The sequence below is a fragment of the Belonocnema kinseyi genome, chromosome 9 (assembly GCF_010883055.1).
Source record: "Belonocnema kinseyi isolate 2016_QV_RU_SX_M_011 chromosome 9, B_treatae_v1, whole genome shotgun sequence".
Lineage (NCBI taxonomy): Eukaryota > Metazoa > Arthropoda > Insecta > Hymenoptera > Cynipidae > Belonocnema > Belonocnema kinseyi.
Window position 1 is genome coordinate 65,028,611 of NC_046665.1, and position 19,174 is coordinate 65,047,784.

General features: G+C 29.9%; 1 protein-coding gene across 1 annotated transcript; it reads right to left on the reverse strand.

The window, feature by feature from the left end:
• Positions 1–5,124: 5,124 nt before the first annotated feature.
• Positions 5,125–18,912, reverse strand: LOC117180795 (putative mediator of RNA polymerase II transcription subunit 26). Its single transcript, XM_033373303.1, has 4 exons — positions 18,750–18,912; positions 13,204–13,315; positions 10,839–11,039; positions 5,125–7,998 (listed from the first exon to the last, which is right to left on the reverse strand). Exons 2-4 carry the CDS (start codon positions 13,306–13,308, stop codon positions 6,187–6,189), a joined length of 2,118 nt encoding a protein of 705 aa, XP_033229194.1. The 5' UTR covers positions 13,309–13,315; positions 18,750–18,912; the 3' UTR covers positions 5,125–6,186.
• Between the last annotated feature and the right edge of the window lie 262 nt (positions 18,913–19,174).

Consider the following 19,174-nt stretch of genomic DNA (forward strand, 5'->3'; position numbering starts at 1 on the left):
TCAAAGAAAAGAAGAAATTTCAAGCATTTGTTTGCGAAAAACATTTTTTGAACAAAAAATTATTTGACAAAATAATAAGAGACAAAATTAAACATATTAAACAACTAATAAGTTTAAACCATTTCTTTGAGAAACGTTTTAAGTGAATAATAATTAATTATTTAAACAATTGGTAAATGCTTGAAACAAATATCATCCGTCTTTTTGATGACGAAGTGTCCGATGAAACGTAAAAAAGTACATTTTAATGAATTAGTTGTAAAACAACAATATTTAAATAATTGGAATTTTTTTTTTAAATTAAAAATTATTTTAAAAGATTTTTGGGACTTCATAAGTGGGGGGGGGGGGGAGGCGGACGTCAAAAAATCACTTAAATCTTGGATAAAAATTCAAATTTAAGCTAACGACAATTTTCAACTCAAATTATGTAAATTTTTTAAAATTTGAAGCTGATTTTAAAATTCTATATTAAAAATCCCGTAGAATTAAATGTGTATGTGAAATAAAAGCTTTTAAAATTGAACGATGTTTAAATCGCGAATAATTAAAATGTAGATTAGTAAAATGTTGATTTTAATATAGGATAGTTGAAATAATAAAGCCATTATTCAACAATTTTTTTCTAACGCAAAAAGCATGCTTGAAATCAAAGATGGACTTTTAAAATTAATTATTATTCTAATTTGTGATTTCAGTAACTATTTTCTTATGTAGTGACAATTTTTGTAGCAAAAATAAAATTTAAATCCATCTATGAAACCAATCAACGGCCAATTTATAGTTTCTTCCCAGTCTCTAACAATTTGCAACTTATGGATCCCTGAGAAAATCTCGAGTTAAAATTTTTCACCAAAAAATCGCAAGAGCACCTTTAATTTTTCAATTCATTTTGGCGTGAAATTTAAACTACAAGTTTTTGTTTCTTTCCTTATTAAATTAAGAACATTATTTTCTTTAAAAAATGTATAATATAATATTAAAACCCCTACGTTTAGTGCACGAGTTTTCGAAATTTTGGAAATGACTCTTCGAGGAATTATCTATCTCTGTGAAAATTTTCAAGATGGCTAGCCTTTTTCCATTCCTGGATCAAATCTCGGCGAAGTCGCCGTCGTCTTAAATCTGTCTCTTTAAATAGTTTATTTAGACCAGGCATCTGGTAATTTTAGTCAACGAAAAAAAAGTACAGTAAAATTTTTAATAAGAAAATTTCGTTAAGGGGTTCTTTTCGACATATAAATTTCTGTAAATGTCCAGCAGCAAAAAGAAATGAATAAAATGAAGAAAAAAAACCATTCTATCTTTAATAGGTTCCGAGTTAAGGTACTTTGAAAATCCCTCTTTTTTCACTTTTCCCACATTTCTAGGCTTTTCATGACGTGCGGTCTCTGTATTTCGAAATATACTGGAATAATTTCATACAGTTAAAAATTAACAAAATCGCAGAATTGAGATTTGTTTGAAAACTTTTGAGTATTATGCAGGTTTAAAAAAAATGGCCGACGGTATAATTTTTTCTTCTTTGTTAAAATAGTATTTTTATCTTGAATGAAAATTGTCGTCATTTTGTTAATTTTAATACTATTTCAAATCTTTCTGGTCGATTTCGAAAAAAAGAATTAAATCTCGCCAAAATTTGGAAGAAAACTTTGAATATCTTAATTACGTCAAAAACTACCCAAGTTAGAATAATTTGTTTAAAACTGTAATGTTTGAAAATATTAATGAACTCATTCCTAGAAATTTGAAAAGTATTACTGAAGTCCTTAGTGAAAATGAGGAATCATAATTTCTAGATTATCCTTACAATCGCAATATTTGACAATTCTTCTCTAATGATCAATTTTCAAACCATTTTTGAAATAAAAAGTTTTAAAATTTTGCCAATTTCGGAAGGAGCATTAGGAGCATTTTGAAATAAGATTTTAAAAATCGTATCTTCTGTTTTTACTAAGTTTGAGACGCATGTTTAATTTATACTCTAGAGTGTGATGCTGAGCATATTTTCGAGAGGATTTGCTCAACATAAATTCTTGGCCACTCTTTAGTCAAGAATGCCAAAAAATGGAAATTTTGAAATCTCAAAAATCCAGAAATAATGAAAACCCCAACAAATGAGGGTTTTTCAAATTACAATAGCTCGGATATAACTTCTTTTCTTCAGTTTTTCGCATAATTTCGTTTTTAGAATAATAATTTTCCATTAGAATCCAATAGAAATGGTCCGACCATTGAGATGTGACGTTTGGAATTGTACCACAGATTTTTATATATAAAAAAGAACCCCTTAGCTCCCTGGTTAAAAATGTTACTGCCATTAATTTTTTTTCTGTAATTTCAAGTATTTTTCCAAAGTGATTCCTAGACTACTGAACGTCAATTGAATCGAGGCGAATTAATTATTGGAAGAGCACCTATCTCAGCTATTAATGATCTAAAGTGGTGTTGAGATTTTATTATTGCTCATATTTTACGACTATTTGATTAAGACCTAGGTCTGTCTTATACGAAGACAAACGACGGGAAGCTTCCCGTCAAACATTAGCACTTATCGAATTTCTTAAGAGACTTTAAGTTCCAAGCAATTCATTGTATTTGCCTAATTCTTAGCTTATGTCAAATCCGAAGTCTTCGCGTCGGTGCGTGTTCAGCAAATGGAACGTAAACGCGTTTCGGAACTTCACTTTAGAAGCAGCGTTAATATTACTGTTAATAATATTCATAATCATAGTAATCATAATAAAAGATAATATCAGTTCTTTGCAAGGACTCGTTTCCTTTTTCGGGGAGGTATTTTTCTTGGAATTTGGGACATCTCCCACCTCGAGTTTGACTCTGTGCCTCGGTAATTCGTACCCTAATATTGTCTCGTGAAATATCTGGCTGTCCAAATAGAATATAACTTGACCATTTAAAATATCGCTTGGTCGCGAGTCTCGTCCTAGCTGATTTGTGTTTCACAGCCACGCCAGCAAACCCTACCAAATATTGGAAAACCTCCTATATAAGATCAGTGAATATTCCTTTACGCCCTGCTGGTGATGTCGTTCTTTCATTTTAAGTATTGTGTACTCAAACATTACATCACACTCGGTCGGTAATGTCGAAATCTACCAGGCTTTACCACTTGGTGGAGTGTAAAATACATTGTTTAGATAGAAGTTTGACTGAAATTAATTTATTTAAGTGAAAGTAAGTCAAAAATCGTGATATAGGTTTTCTTTCAACATTGAGAAGCCATTTCTTTCATTATTTTTGGCAATTAGGAATGTGTAAGATTGGTTTCATATTTTTAATATCTCAAAGAATTTGAAGGGATTTTAAAAGAATGCAGAAAAATTGAACGATTTTCAAGAAATGTCAGAGATTTTTTAAAGAATTCAAAAAGGTTGAAGGAGTTGCAAAAGATTTTATTATATTTTAAGACAGTTTAAATGATTTTAAAGAATTTCAAGCGAGTTACTGAAAAGTTATTTAAATGATTTCAATGAATATGAAGATATTCACAAAAATTCTACGATTTTAAGGAATTTAAGAAAATTTACAGGATTTTAAGAGATTTTAGTCAATTTTAAATGATTTTAAAGAAATCTTATAGGATTTCTAAGAATTCAAGTGATTTTTAGGAATTGATAGGGACTTGGGGGGATTTTAAAATTCCTTTTTGAAGGATTTAAAAATAATTCAAAAAGGTTTAAGGATTTGCAAGAGATTTTCTAAAATTTTAAGATGGTTTTAGTGATTTTAAAGAATTTCAAGCGAGTTATTTAAAAGTTATTTAAAAAGATTTTAACGAATTTTAAGAGATTTGAAGATATTAAAGAAAAATCATCGATTTTAAGGAATTTAAGGAAATTTAAAGAATTTAATGGATTTTAATTATTTGCAGTCAATTTCGAAATTTTTAAAATGATTTTTAAAGAAGTTAAGGGATTTAAAAAAATACCGAGGAGTTTAAAGATCTTCAAGAAATCTTATAAGATTTCTAAGAATTCATGTAACTTTAAGGAATTACTAGAGACTGCTAAGTTTTAAAGTTTATTTTTATAGAGATTTTATAAGACTTTAAAACAATTTTAGTGCTTTTAAAAACTGTCAGGCGATTAATTGAAAAGTTATATAAAAAGATTTCAACGGATTTGAAACAATTAAAAGATTTTAAGGATTTTCAAGAGATTTAAAGGAATTTAAGAAAATTTAAAGAATTTTCAGAGATTTTGATCACAGTCTTCGATAATTTTCATTTTCTCCTTGTACCTTTATCTTACGTCACTTTTCAAGTTGCAAAAATACAAACTTGATTTATTTTAATTCTTAAAATATGTTTTTTCCTATATTTATGTCAGAAAAATATTTTGTGGCATATTAAGTATCCAGAAAATTGATAAGTACCTTTACAAAAATTGTAATAAATTTAAACTATTTTTTACTTGTTTGATAACATCGTTAATAAATTCTTTTAGTGATATTATTGAAAATTCATGTTACCAATAATCTGCGTTTAAAACAACGGTTTAATTGCATATTTTACTCGTTATCTCTCCTCAAAATTACAAATTTTTTTTTGTAGTGAAACACTTATTTATTATTTTCAAAGTGAAGAAAAAAGATTGCGACCTTTAAAAACAATTCTAACGAATTAATTTTTTTCTTCAAATTTGTTGATAAAAACTTTAATTAATTATTTTATTCTTATTAATTGAAAAATTATGTTGCCAATAATTTGGGTTAAAAAATGTTTAATAGCAAACGGAAAGAAATTTCAAGAGAAGAATTTCACCGAAGCGCATGGTTTTAGAGCTACAATTTTCACGTGCTTTAAAGTTTTGGGCTCTATGAACTAAAAGCATAAAATTCGAGACCTGATTGCAAAGAAGCGTGGCCTAATGCCTGAAACTTCAAGGAGTAGTGCCGTGAAATAATCTCCGCAAATTTATCTCCGTGCATAATTTCGATGATATTTATTCTTTTTATCTCGTTGTGGTTTTAAATGTTTTCATAGTGCAATCCTTTCCCCCAATTATTTTCAGAAAAATTAAAAAATATTGCAATCATTAACAAGAATGATAATAAATTAAAAATGTTTTAAATTTGTTGACGTCTTTATTCAATTATTTTATTAATATCAACTGAAAATTTAGGTTACTAATAATTTGCGCTAAAAAAAAAGTTTAATTTGCTTACTTTAGATAACATTTTTACTCTATATATCTCACTGAAATTCAAATTTTTCTTCTAGTGCAACACTTGTGTCAATTATTTCCAAAGGGAACAAAAAAAAATATTGCGATCTTTAAAAAACAATTGGAATGAATTTAAACCGTTTAAAAGTTTTGTATAACAACTGCAATGCATTGTTTTATGAATATTAATAGAAAACGTTAAAAAATAATTCATATAAAAATATGTACCATTTAATAACAGAGCCATCCTTTAATTCAAAATTAGGTCTCAAAGTAGCTCTTTACCAGATTTTGATTACTTTTCTGTCATTTAGTACGGTCTATAAACTTGAACTTTCTCGGAACAATTCATGTAATCAGAATTGCATCCAAAAACAACACACTCATACCCCATTATTCCCGTTCAGAACAAAACAAGTTTGATCAGTTTTTAGTCTAAAAGCCTATAAACTTAATCATAAAACAAAAAAAAAATTGAAAGTCTGTTTTTATAATTAAAAAAGCACAACATTTCTCATTTACAACACTTTCCCCGTGCATTTGAATAATTTTTTGCCTAAAAGTACAGCCAGCACCGCTCTCGGTCATGGTCAAAAGTCCCGGCACATTATATTTTTTCTTGATGGATTGCCGAAATCGCACAATTTCCAAATTGCCAAAAATAATTAAAGAAATGACTTTTCTATCTGAAAAGCAAAGTGATAATATAACACGACTTTTTACTTACTTTCAACTAAAAATAATAATAATAATAATAATTTTAGTCAAACGTAATGTTAGAATACTCAATTAGAAACTGTTCTACTACGTAGCGATGATGAGAATGAACAAGGCAGGGTTGATTCAACAATTTCAAGGCGTTTGCTCAATATGCGGGTTTTGGAATCCTTTTATCGGCTAATATTCGTTACCGGATTATTCTGAAGGCTATCTAGTATGTACACTAACTTATTTCTTACCTTTTTATGTATCATTGTTTTTTTAAATAATAACTAAGCTATCACGAAAGCACGGCATTGACTTCAGTCGCGTCCTTACAGTCTTCAATGGATATCTGAGCGAGTTTCTCGCTGATTTCTTCCTCCGGCCCTCTAGACACGGGAACAGTTGATTCACCGCTCGTTGTCGACACCTCGGGCTTTTTTAATATCGTGTAGGCTTGATGATAAGTCTCGTCCTGCTCGTTCGAGTTTGCTCGGGCATTGCTTTTCCCTTGACTGCTGCTCGACTGCTTGAAAACATTTTTGATAATGCTGTTCACGGTACTTTGAGTTCGCTTCGGACTCTCCGTCTTCGCTTTATTTGTGAAATCATTTCGACCCAATTTGGAAACAGTCAGGTGCAATTGCGTTTCAATCTCGGTCATCGTTTGAATTAGCTCATCCTCGGCATTCTTCTCATGCTTTGACAGTCTCTCCGGTTCCGAATTCTGCTGCTCCTCTTTCATACCATTCTCATACCACACGATTTGTCTCTTTCTAAACTCTGCGTTTATTCGACGGCCATTTCTTCGTCCACTCACTTTTTCATCCCAATGAATACTTTGTGGAATCCTAGATACGCCAATGTTCTCTCTCGTTTCACTTTTCTCCGGAGTACTCTCGCTGCTCTCCCCTGAAAGTGTTGCACCTTGCTTCTCCTGGGATCCACTATCCCTCTGCAAAACTTTAACCGGACTCTTCGGTTTCATAATAGATTCAGCCAGTTCCTTAGGCTGCCAAATCCAACAAGAAGCTTGATCAGAATGTGCAGGCGCCTCGATTTGTCTTTTGTTAGAATTGCTCTTTTGCGCGACACCCATGTGCGGTCGGTGCCTTGATCGCTGCAAACCCTTGAATGAGTTTTCTTCAGCTTCATGTTGAAGTTGTTGTTGCTGACGCTGATGTGCCTGATGGGACTGATACTGCTGATGATTGCCTTGCTGATTAATCGGCTGCTGATGCTGAATCTGTTGTTGTTGGATCTGCTGCATTTGGTGCTGTTGAATCCGAATAGCTTCAGCTTTCATTGCATTATCCACCTGCCTCCTTTCCGCCGCCGTCATCGGTTTTTGGGAATCAGAGTAATAATTCAGATTCAGTTTGGTCATGTTTTCATCACCTTCTTGACGACAAAGAACTGGAGAATTTCTGTAATCTCGGCTGATGTAGTTGGGATTGACATTCGAATTGACATACTGCGGGACCATTTGTCGAGGAAGCTGTTGAAACTGGTACTGAGGCGCTGGATACGCTGGGCAATTTTGCTGAGTCTGATTTTGCGGAACGTTTGGTCGGCCTCGCTCGCGCCAATCTCGTTCGCGGTAAGGCCGATCGCGGTAAACTAGTTCGCGGCTATCAGCAGAAATCATATTTCCGTTACTGTTATATGAGTGTGCTATCGCGGATCTCGATTGATAAGCTTGTTCGCTCTGAGTAACGGTAGGGTTTTGTTCTGAGTAGTTGAACCGAATTTCACGTTCGTGGTTCACGACTTCATTCGTCGATACTGACCCCATAGAATAAGCGGCGTTTGATCGATACTGGGGAGGTTGTGCGTAATCTACTTGTTGCTGTTGCTGTTGAAGTTGGTGCTGTTGTTGATCTGAATACTGAGGATAATTAGGCGCAGGCGCCGGTTGAGCATCGATCCACGTTTCCTGTTGAGGTGCAAGATTTTCTCTTTCTCTCTTTGCCTGAACGGCCATCCATACTTCTTTCAATTCTCCTGTGATATCCCGATCTTTGAGAACTGTGTATTTTCGGGAAAAGTAGACGCCCTCGTTTTTCGCTTCGATAAAGTTTAAGAGAAGATCTATCAGCGTTGTACGCTCCTGTAATGATAATGACAGCGTTATAAACAAAAATTGAATATTGAGAATAGTGGTCGAGCAGTTTGCCATCTGGGTCCGAAAACTGGAACTAGAAAGAGTAAGTACGATTTTAACCCTTCGTCTTTTACGTCCGAACCAAAACGCTTTCAGTTAATAATTTTCCAAAAAAAGAAAGATAGCCCCTGCTAACCCCCACCTGAAAAAAGTTATGCAAGCGACTCCCAAGTTTAGTGGTCCCTATCAGTCCCAGTCCCTTCTGAACAGTTGCGGTGAGCAGGTAAAATCTGGAGCACAGTGGTAAGAAACGATTTTCTGTGTTCATACCGTGGAGCGGAATTGAATGAAATTTAGACTGAATACAGTTCACGTCATACCTAATAAGGGAAAAATACTCACAAGATCCAAATATATTTTCCAAGACCGCAAAATCCATGGGAAGTCGGGTACTTTTCAAAATCGGAGGTACCGATTTTCCTTTGGATTTTAGTTTTGCCGATGTAAATAAAGAAATTTAAGTGTTAATATAAAAAAATGTATCATTATTTCTAAAAGTTTGATTCAGTTTATTGATACAATATGAAAAAAACCCGATTTTCCATAGATTTTCCGACATTGGAAAATATATTTCGATCTTGTGAGTATTTTTCCCTTATTAGGTATGACGTAAACTGTATTAAGTCACAATTTTATTCAATTCCGTTCAGCCAATATTGAGGTATTATGGTTATGTTAAAACAATTAAAACAATTAGTAAGAAGTGATAAACTTTTAACTAAAATGAATCTTGAACTGAAATAGAAGAATTTTAAAGCAAACATAAAGTAGAATTTTCAAGTAAAATTATGAATGTTTAACAGAAAAACTTAAATTTTCAACGAAATAGACAAGATTTTCAACTAAAAAAGATACATTTTTAACCATATAGTCAAATTTTGAACTAAAAAATATCAGCTTTCAATCTAACGTGGAATAATTAAATTTCCTTAATATATATATATTTCAACAACAGAAAAGCAAATTTTCAACCAGTGATGAATTTTCAACTTAAATGATAAATCTTGAACTGGAATGGATTGATTTTAAACCAAAAATATTAATTTTCAAACAGAACGATTAATTTTCTACCAAAAAATTAATTTTTCAAACAATTAAATTAAAAAGTCTTAAACCAGAATCTTCTACCAGATAATTAAATTTTCAAATGAAAACGATCATTTTTTAACACGAAATAGAATAGTTAAAATTTCAGTTAAAAAAATTAATTTTAAACCCAAACATGAATTTTCAACAAAATAGCAAAATGTAAAAGATGTAAAAGATCAAACCTTTCATTTTTTATTGGCCAACGATTTCTGAGAAAAGTAAAAACAATGAATAAACAAATTCTTAATTTTTTGCGAACATAAGTAGTCTTTGTCAAATATTTGGGAACATTTTAAAACCTTTGTGAAGTCTTTGAAATCCTGGAATTTATTTTAATCTTTGTGAAATTTTTGAAATTTTTAAAAATCTTGTTGAATTCGTTGAAATCTTTTCAAGTAACTAAGAATCCTTTTGAAATCTTTGTGGAATTTTTTGAAATCTTTATGAAATCATTGAAATTTCCTCAAAATTCTTGAAACGTTTTGAAATCATTTAAAATGTTTGACATCTTTTTTAATGTGTTTAATTCTTGGAATTTTTTAAAATCCTCATAAATTTTTTGAAATGCTTCTGAAATCTTTCCCCGATCTTTTGTATTCATTTGAAATCAATGGTATATTTGAAACCTTTTTGAAATATATTGAAATTTAAAAAAAATATGTGAACTCATTTAAAATCTTTGAAATGCTTCGTATTTTGGCCTACTGTCCCCTTTTTGAAATCTTTGAGGTTCTTGAAATCTTTCGAAATCCTTATTGATTCTTTGAAATATTTGTGAAATCTTTCTTTAATCTTTGTGGAAAAAATGTGAAATTAATTAAAATGTTTGGAATGTTTGAAATTCTTATTTTCCTTTGAAACACTCTGAAAATTCGATGAAATCTTTGAAATATTTGTGAAACCTTTCTCAAATATTTTGTATTAATTTGATATCATTAAAATATTTGTGGAAAAAATTTTTAAATTAAAATCTTTGGAATATTTCAAATTCTTCTATTCTTTTGACAGCTCTGAAATTTTTATAAAATCTTTGAAATATTTGGGAAAACTTTCTAAAATATTTTGCATTAATTTGAGATCATTCAAATATTTGAAATCTTTTGTGTTCGTTTGACATCATTCAAATCTTTTGAAATCTCAAATTTATTGAAACCTTTTGAAATTGTTTAAAATCTTTAAAATCTGATATAATATACCCTTTTTAAATCTTTTAAATATTTTGAAATCTCCGCCATCTGGTATACTGTACCCTTTTCAAAATATTAAAAATCCTCGAAATCCTTTGAAAGTTTTAAAATCTTTCTGAAATATTAGAAATCTTTGTGAAATATTGTCTACAAGCCTTTTTCAAATAGTTGAATCCTTTTTAAGTCTTTGAAATCCGCGAACTCTCTTTAAAATGTTCAAAATACTTTTAAATATTATAAAACCTTTGAAATATTTTTAAATCTTTAGAATTATTTTGTAACCCTTTGAAATTTGGTGTATACTCAAAAACCGAAGGTAAAATCCTCAAAAACGGTTTGAAAAGTAAAACAAAAATTCAAATTTAAGGTTCTCGTGAGAAATTCAAGGAGATATCCAGGTTCTCAAGGTTAAAGAAGAAATTCGAGAAGAATTACAGATTTGTAAGGTTGCTGAACACCATGATATAGAGTATGAAATTAAATAACAAAAAAACATGAAAGAAATTCTACCTTTTTGTCCTGAGAATTCTTTCCATATTTTTTTAGCAATTCTGGATTTGCTATTACGGCAAAGACGCCAACTTCCGGTTTCTCTCCTCGCGGTGGCGATACTCTCATTCCACCGTAAAGTGGTATCGTTTGGGCGAGGCTGCATGGCATCGCGACTTTATCCCATGATAGGACATTTACGTAGCACGGAAGATCAGAACCCTGTGTAAACAAAACATTTTGAAAGTTTTAAATGAACTATGTGATGAGGTAAAAAAGTTAAATGCTAATCAAATCGATTTTCATTAATGGGATCAAATTTATTGTACGAGATTCAATTGAAATTACTTTAAAAATAGGGTGGCGATTCGACGGACGATTTCAAATTCCCGGCTATTTCCCGATTTTTCCGGTCAAATAAAAGTAACATTCATATTTGCCGCAAAACACAAACATTTATTTTAATTCATGACGTCCATTCTAAACATCCTTTAACACAAAAGAGCAAAACATTCCAAAATAAATAAATTTTCAAATAAAATTAACGAATTTTTTAACTGGAATAGTTGAATTTTTAACCAAAAAAAGAAACAGATTTTTAACAAAATAGTTCAAATTTTGGCAAAAAATTCCTTTTCATAAAAAAAACAAATTTTTAATTAAATGGCTATTTTTCAAGCAAAGAAGTGGATTTTTAGTAAAAATTATGAATCTGCAACAAAAAAATTAATTTTTAAAAATAGAGTTTAACTTTCAACTCACTAATTTTATTTCCGACCTAGAATATGATTTTTCACCTAAAATAATAAATATTTAACTGGAAGACTGGAATGTTCAACCAAACTGATGAATTTTCCACTGGAATAGGCGAATTTTATGCCTAACAAAAAGATGAAATTTTAATCATAAAGATTCGACAAAGTAGTTACATTTTCAACAAGAGATGAATTTTTAACAAAAAAAGATACATTCGCAATGTAACAATGTAACAATGTATTTTTTTCTTAATTTGGAAAAGGGAACTTTCAAATCGTGACGAATTCTTACTTGGAATAGGGATTTTTTAAACTCCTTTTTTTTAAGTCCTAATTATAAATCTTTAAAAAACAATGCTCCGCGAGTTTAGATAAAGAAAAAATCACTTTTCTAAATTGACAAAAATTATTAAAATAATAAAAATTTGAATTTTACTCCGGGCAGAAGTAAATCCCCGGGGTTTTAAATTAAATTCCCGGTCAAGACGCCACCCTCAAAAAGAATTTTAATTTTAGTACTAAGCTTTGGTGGAAAGCAAAATAGGTCAGTTTTATTTACTGCGGGCCTAATATTTTTTTTTAATGCACTTAGATTTTCTGTACAACTGAAGAACTGGAAAAGAGATCTTAAGATGACCTGGAAAATAAAATAGTAAACACAGTTTGGGAAGAGTCAAACGTACTTCTAAGAATAAACACTGTCGTTATCTTATCTTATTCATGAGATAAGATGTTACAAAATCGGTTAGTGTGATGTTTCCCTCAATAAAAAAGAACAACCTTACACGATTATTGTGTACTATTATTGGGAAATAATAAAACAGATAATAAAACAGCTATTAAATTCAGTATATTTGTCATCAAGAAAAACTGAAAGAATGAAAAATAGATAAACAGCATATGAAAACTATAATTTTTTAATTGATCTATTTTTATTTCTTTCAGCTGTTCTTGATTTTTTTTGTACTGTATTTCTAGCAGGGAAAACTTCTGAGATACTTAACAGAATATTTACACGTGAGTAGAAAAAGATAACTTTTAATTACGAGAAAATCGCTTAAAAGAACGTTATTGTAGTTGTAAACGTTCTCAAGTATTAAAAAGTTTTTTGTAATGATTATTTAAAAAACCTGCTGCCTGTTTATTCTTATTTCCTCCGGACTTGACTATTATTCTATCCGGTATTTTGAACCACAGAGAGACTTTAAATAACGCGACAAAATTTTGATATTGGGATTCATTTGGTAGATTACACTAATTCCGTGCACTTTTTATCAGTAATTTCAGTTTTAAGTCTGAATTTGAAATTTAAGTTTTATCCGCTGCAAGCTTTAAATTACCAAAACATCAGAAACATTTTCATTTGAAATCTTTTGATAATTGTATTAAAATTTTTTTGAACCAAACAAAAAGCCTTTAAAAACAAAATTCCCGGTGGTTTCCCTAATTCAACAAATATTTATTGTTTAAAAGAGGAGAGTCTCTCGGAAAGACACTTGTTTCAAGAAAACATTAATTTGGATTACAGTTTCCCTATTGAGTAAAAAACAAACAAAAAAAGCGTTTACGTATAAGATTCTATATACTCGAGTAATGAATCTTGCAATATCTATCGAAAAAATTAGAATTACCTGCATGTAATCTTGAATACACATGTGAGGCTGTGGAGGATTTTTAAAAACCCGAGCACCATTCCGCTTGGGTTTAACAGCACCACCAGCACCACCTTCTGTCATTTCGAAACTAGAATAAAAATTTTAGAATAATAAAAAACATCTATCCTTAAGGAAATATTACATTATTGTATTATTATTAAATTATTCATATGGAGGGTTGTTACAGAAGTCGGATTTAAAAAAAAAAATTAAAGGACAACTTTAACAAAATTCTATTCAAAATTTAAGCTCAAATCAATTTCAAAGAATTGTACTATTTGCAATATAATTTCCAGGCCAAAAGATTGCAAAATTTCAAAACTATGTAAATACTTACAAAATTGGTTTAAAAATATTATTTATGATATTTTAATAAGTTTTAGGGAAAACAATTGACGTTACGATATGTCTTGAAAATCTCGCAATCATTTTTGTTGAAAACCTGATTGACTTTGTATTACTTGAAGTTGTTTTATATAAATTTGAAATTTAATAAATTGAATCTAGTAGAAATCATTTCTCATGAGAAAACCTGTAGAAAATCTTATGCGAATTGAGAAACATTCTTGATTTTTAATACTACTTGGCTTTTTCAGGGAAAATTAGTATTTTTAAAGAAGAATTTTTGTGCAAAATCGTAAAATTTCGAAGAAGGCTTACTATTTCCAACCATTTTACGTTATGTTCGCGTTTGTCACCAGAAATTGGAATTTTTAAACAAAATTCATTAAATAAAAATCATCAAAAAGATTCCCTATTTTCATCCATTTTAGGTTATTTTAATTTAGGTCTTTTGTACCGACAAATTAGTATTTTTAATTAAAAAAATATATATATTTTAAGGATAACATCTTTCCACAAAAAAACACAAAAATGAGAAATTTCAAGTTTAAAATTTTTTATTCTAATGTTTTTTGTCCGAAATTGAAAATATTGTTAAGTAATTATTAGATTTTAAAGGCAATTCGCAATTTTTGAACAAGTTTACATTTATTTTTTTTACATTTTTTTACATTTATCATTTTACATCTTAAATTAGTATTTTTACACAAAGATAATTTTCATTTGAACAATATTTAAAATTTTTGAACAATTTCAGATTATGTTAGTGTTTTTCGTCTGAAATTTGTATTTTTAATTTATCTTTGAAAATACCCTAATATATTTCAAATCCTGTAAAATGTCTTGGAAATTTTTAGAACTCTCGAAAATTTCGAACACTCGAAAGCTCAAACTTCGTACAATTTCATAGATTGAAGAGACACAAGCCGGACACGTTACCACTTACCTAAAACACATAAGACACTATGGGTATTTTTATGATGTTTAAATATTTTATAAAAAAAAATATATGAAATACACGTTTTGAATAACCGCATTTTTCCCGTTCCAATAGGCAGAAAATGTAAGACAAAATAGGAATAGCTCAGATTCGGTCTACTTTGTGTGAAAGCTGTCAAAAAAGTTGAACATAGCTGTCAATTTCCTCGCATTAAAAATAAAAATGCGCTCCAACATTGAAGGATGATGGCATAAAAAAACAACGAACACGAGAGACGCTTTCGTATTCACATATTATTTGGTTAATTATTCTAAATTTTAAATGAATTATAAATAAAATTTTTTACAGTTTCCGCCAGGGTAAAATTAAAGATCTTTGATAAAATTTAAAATCTCGATGTAATTTTCAATCACAGGAAAGTGATTTTACCGATGCATGGTATTTTTACACGCCGAGAACTGAATTTTCCCTTATGAATGTAAAGTTCGTACGAGGGAATGCGTAATTTTATTTTTATCGAGTGTGTAATATTACACTGCTGTTCGAGGGTCCTTTTATTTACATCGCTAGAGGATGTAATTTCACATACTTTTGTAAAATCATACAGTGGAGTGTGTGATATTTACAATGATACAATATTTAATTTTCCGAAACTTTGTAATTTTACACAAATCTTTTTTTACAGTGTAGGTTTTGCGTCTTTCATCGGAAATGGGTAGATTTCAAAGATTTAGGTCATGTTAACAATTTTCATCAATTATAAGAAATATTGGCGTTTCTTTTCATTGCTATTATTTTGAAATAATAGATACTATAGAATACAACATTTTTGTATCAATATCAAATTTATCTTACAATTTAAAAATTGTCTGAGAATAAATAAAAATTATCGCACGCGTATTCATTTTATATTTTATACAAATATGATTGTTTATACATTTGTTTCAGTTGAGAGTACAATTATTATTCGAAATATTACGACTCTTTTGCACCAAATTCGACCCTAGAGTAGAATCTAAGGAACAAATTTTCAAAATATTTTAACAGTTTAGCAAAATACTATAGACTTGTCCTTAGAATTAGCCAAAGTACTTAAAAATGTTGATTATTTCCAGAGTTATTCCAAATTTTTTGAAAACATTGAAATTTAATGCCTTTTTGCAATATCTTTTACTTAAAGTGACAATTTCCATTGAACTTGAGTTTATAAGATGTAAAATTTTATTAACTTTTGTTCTATTATGTGGTAAAATATTCAATATTATAAAAAAGTGAGACACTTTAGCAACAGTTCGAAAAATGGACGTATCGATCATTTTTGCCGGTACTGTACATACAATTATTAATCATTGCAAATTTTTTAAGTTTCGCCGTGTATTATTTCATTATAAACAAAGTTTTTTAATATAGTACAAAAATTATTTACATACATTAGTAAAAAAAGTTGTAAAAATTCATCCGAATCGCTAAAATGTAATTTAATCAATTCCTATCAATCTAAATTTTTAAAATAAGCACAAAAGTAATAAAATAAGTATTAACCTTCAAAAAGAAATGGTAATAACAATTTTCACACTTCCTTCAAATTTTCAGGACTTTTCTAAGTTTTATAGCAATCCTAACATGATTGTAGGAAAACATTCTTATACAAAAGTTCTATAATAAAAATTGTAAACCTAGGGAGTGAATTTGCATTCCCTATCATCAAAGCTTCATGAAACGAGCTACTATTTTGAATCGCCCCCCCCCCCCCCCCCCCCCCCCCCCCCCCCTATATTTAACCAGTCCGATCTAATTGCTTATGTTCTGATGTCTAATTCTAATTGCCTTTCGTGTCATTTAAAACTAACTTGTAACTTCAAAGTCTACTTTAATTTCGTGAAACCTTATGTACACAGAAAAAAATCAATAAAAACCACATGACATTAATGTATATGAAAATACAATTGGGAAAGGATTCAATTAAAAAATTATACCATTAATTAACAATTTAATTAATTCAGGATTACTATTTTTTTCATGAAATATTGTTTAACAAAAGGAAAAGTGAATTTTTACAAATAATTATTTTTGAGACATAAAAGAAATAAAGTTCCATCTGAATTGTTGAACTTTCAAGCCAGCAGACAAATTATCTGTAAAACAGTTGAACTTTAACCTCGAAAGTATGAATTATAAAAAATGAGTTAATTTTCAACCAAACAGTTGCATTTTTAATTTTAAAAAGTTTGGTTTTCTCAACAACAAAAAATCTAATTTTCAAAGAAATAGTCAAATATTCACCAAACTAATTAAATTATCAGCAATTTAAATTTTAATCAATAGTGGAATTTTGACCGTTCAAAGATGAATTCATAAACAAAAATGTAATATAATTGATACTGCAGCGAAAAAAGATTAAATTTCCGCTAAAAGAGATAAATTTTAAAACCAAAAAGTTGAATTTTTAACCAAGAAGATTAATTTTCTATCAAAAATGGAAAAGCTAAATTTTCAGGGAAAACAATTATTTTTAACAAAAAGCACGGACTTTTGACAAATAATCATTTTTCAGTTATGAAAAAAAAGTTAAATTTTCATGTCGAAAATATGAATTTTCCAGAAAAAAGTTAATTGGCAACCAAACCGTTGCATTTTTAATAAAAAAAGAGGAGGAAATATCAAGCCAAGATTAGCTTTCTGTCGAAAAGACGAATTTTTAACAAAATTTTTTAATTTTCAACAATAAAATTAAATTTTCAACTAAAGAATAAAATTTTCAACAATGCAGTTGAATTTTAAACCAAATAGTTGAATTGTCAATCTACAAAGATGAAAACATAACTAAAAATGTAATAGTTGACAGTGAAGCGAAAAATATGGAATTTGTACGCAAATAGATGCATTTTTTAACCAAAAATATAAATTTTGAAAACAAGAAGATGAATTTTCCACCGAAAAAGGTAAGTTAAATTTTCAGTAAAAACATTATTTTCTATGAAATAATCAAAGTCTCCACCAAAAAAGATAATTTTTTAACAAATAATGTAATAGTAGATATTTCAACTACAAGATATTTTTATTCTAAATCAAAAACTATTACACTTAAACAGAACGACTAATTTTTTACACAATAGTTGAATCGTCAGCGAAAGAAGATTGATTTTCAACTAGAGGCAACTGCAAAAATTCAGTTAAAAAATTCCTTAAGTTTTCTCCGATCAATTTTTTATTTTCCCTGAATATTAATATTTAAAGACCGTAATATTAATCTTATAATATTTTAAGACGGAATATTTTATAAAACCGTTGAACAATTTAAAATGTTTAATTTTGAAGTATTACTTTTGAAAGTTATTAAAAGTGCACCTTAGAGAAATTCCTTGACTTTTACCAGATTTTTCTCAAATTCTGATTTCGAGGTTTTCCCTGACTTTCGGCCACCCAGCTTTCATAAGTCATGTAATTTTACAACAAATAAATAAGGTTTCACTAATTTGTCAACGTAAACAATGTACAATATCAGACTATTCTAGAATGAACTTTTCATCTTTTTTTTAAGTCTAGAGGACGAAACTTTTCAGGCGTTGCTTCGAAGGCGATGAAAACGTCAAAACTGTGATAAAGGATTTGAGAGCCAAGTCTCTAATTCGCAAGATCGAATTTGCGTCACTGGATTATAAAATCGATAATGCGCAAGCAAAAAACTCGGAATTTCTAAAAGGGCATCTTCTCGAATTAAAAAGTGGAACAGGATTTTGTAAAAAAGGGTTGGAAAGCTCGGTGACGAAGTTCTTGAGTCATTGGAGTAGAAAAAAGTCCCTTCAACATTGTAATCGTTGTCGACCCTGAGATGGGAAAATAAGAAACAGATATGGGGAATTGAGACGTGCGATTTTGACAAAGTTAAAAAAGGGATGAATTCGCATTCCGAGAGAAGAAAAATGAGGATTTCGTTGTGAAAAACATTCGCGGGGTTACGTGGAAACTCGACTGAGTACAGAAATAGGATAATTTTTACGGTCTCTTCGACATATCGAGTCTCTCTTCCTCTCTGTACTGCATTTGCCACCGCGGATTTGCGGATTGTCAACATAACCTAGAAGATGGTGCTGGAATTTCCTGAACGATAGTTCAAGATAGTTGGATCCGTGACTCGACCAGAAAGGAGGGGAAACGAGTTTGAACGGTTTGAAGCTATTAGGATATTCATTTTAGAAGAAGTTGTGATGCTTTCAGATTTGGAGGTTAAATAGCTTACCTGGATCGGGTGTCTTGGAGTATAAAAAAGGTACAATTATGTCGGCACGCACTCGACAATTCACATTATCAAGAACGCTGGAAGAAAATATGCATCGGTCGACTCGATCCTTTTGTTATTATTTTTTATGGCTATAAGAACGAACGCTGAAGGCAGAACGCTCGAACGGGTGGAACGCAAGGTGCGATTGGGTGCGATTTGAGTACAGTGGGTTTGCGCGTGCGCTAACTGCTGGAAAGTGTCGCACTCTGGGAGTGGCGCGAAAATATGAAATTGGAAGGATTGATGTATAGGTTGAAAATCTATGGGTTAGGAATTTTAAGTGGAGATTTTTTTATTCTCAAAGCTATTATATTAGCGCAATATTTTCAAAGATATTTCCAGCTAAAAAATTTAGTCATCTTCTTTTATTTTAGTTTAACATA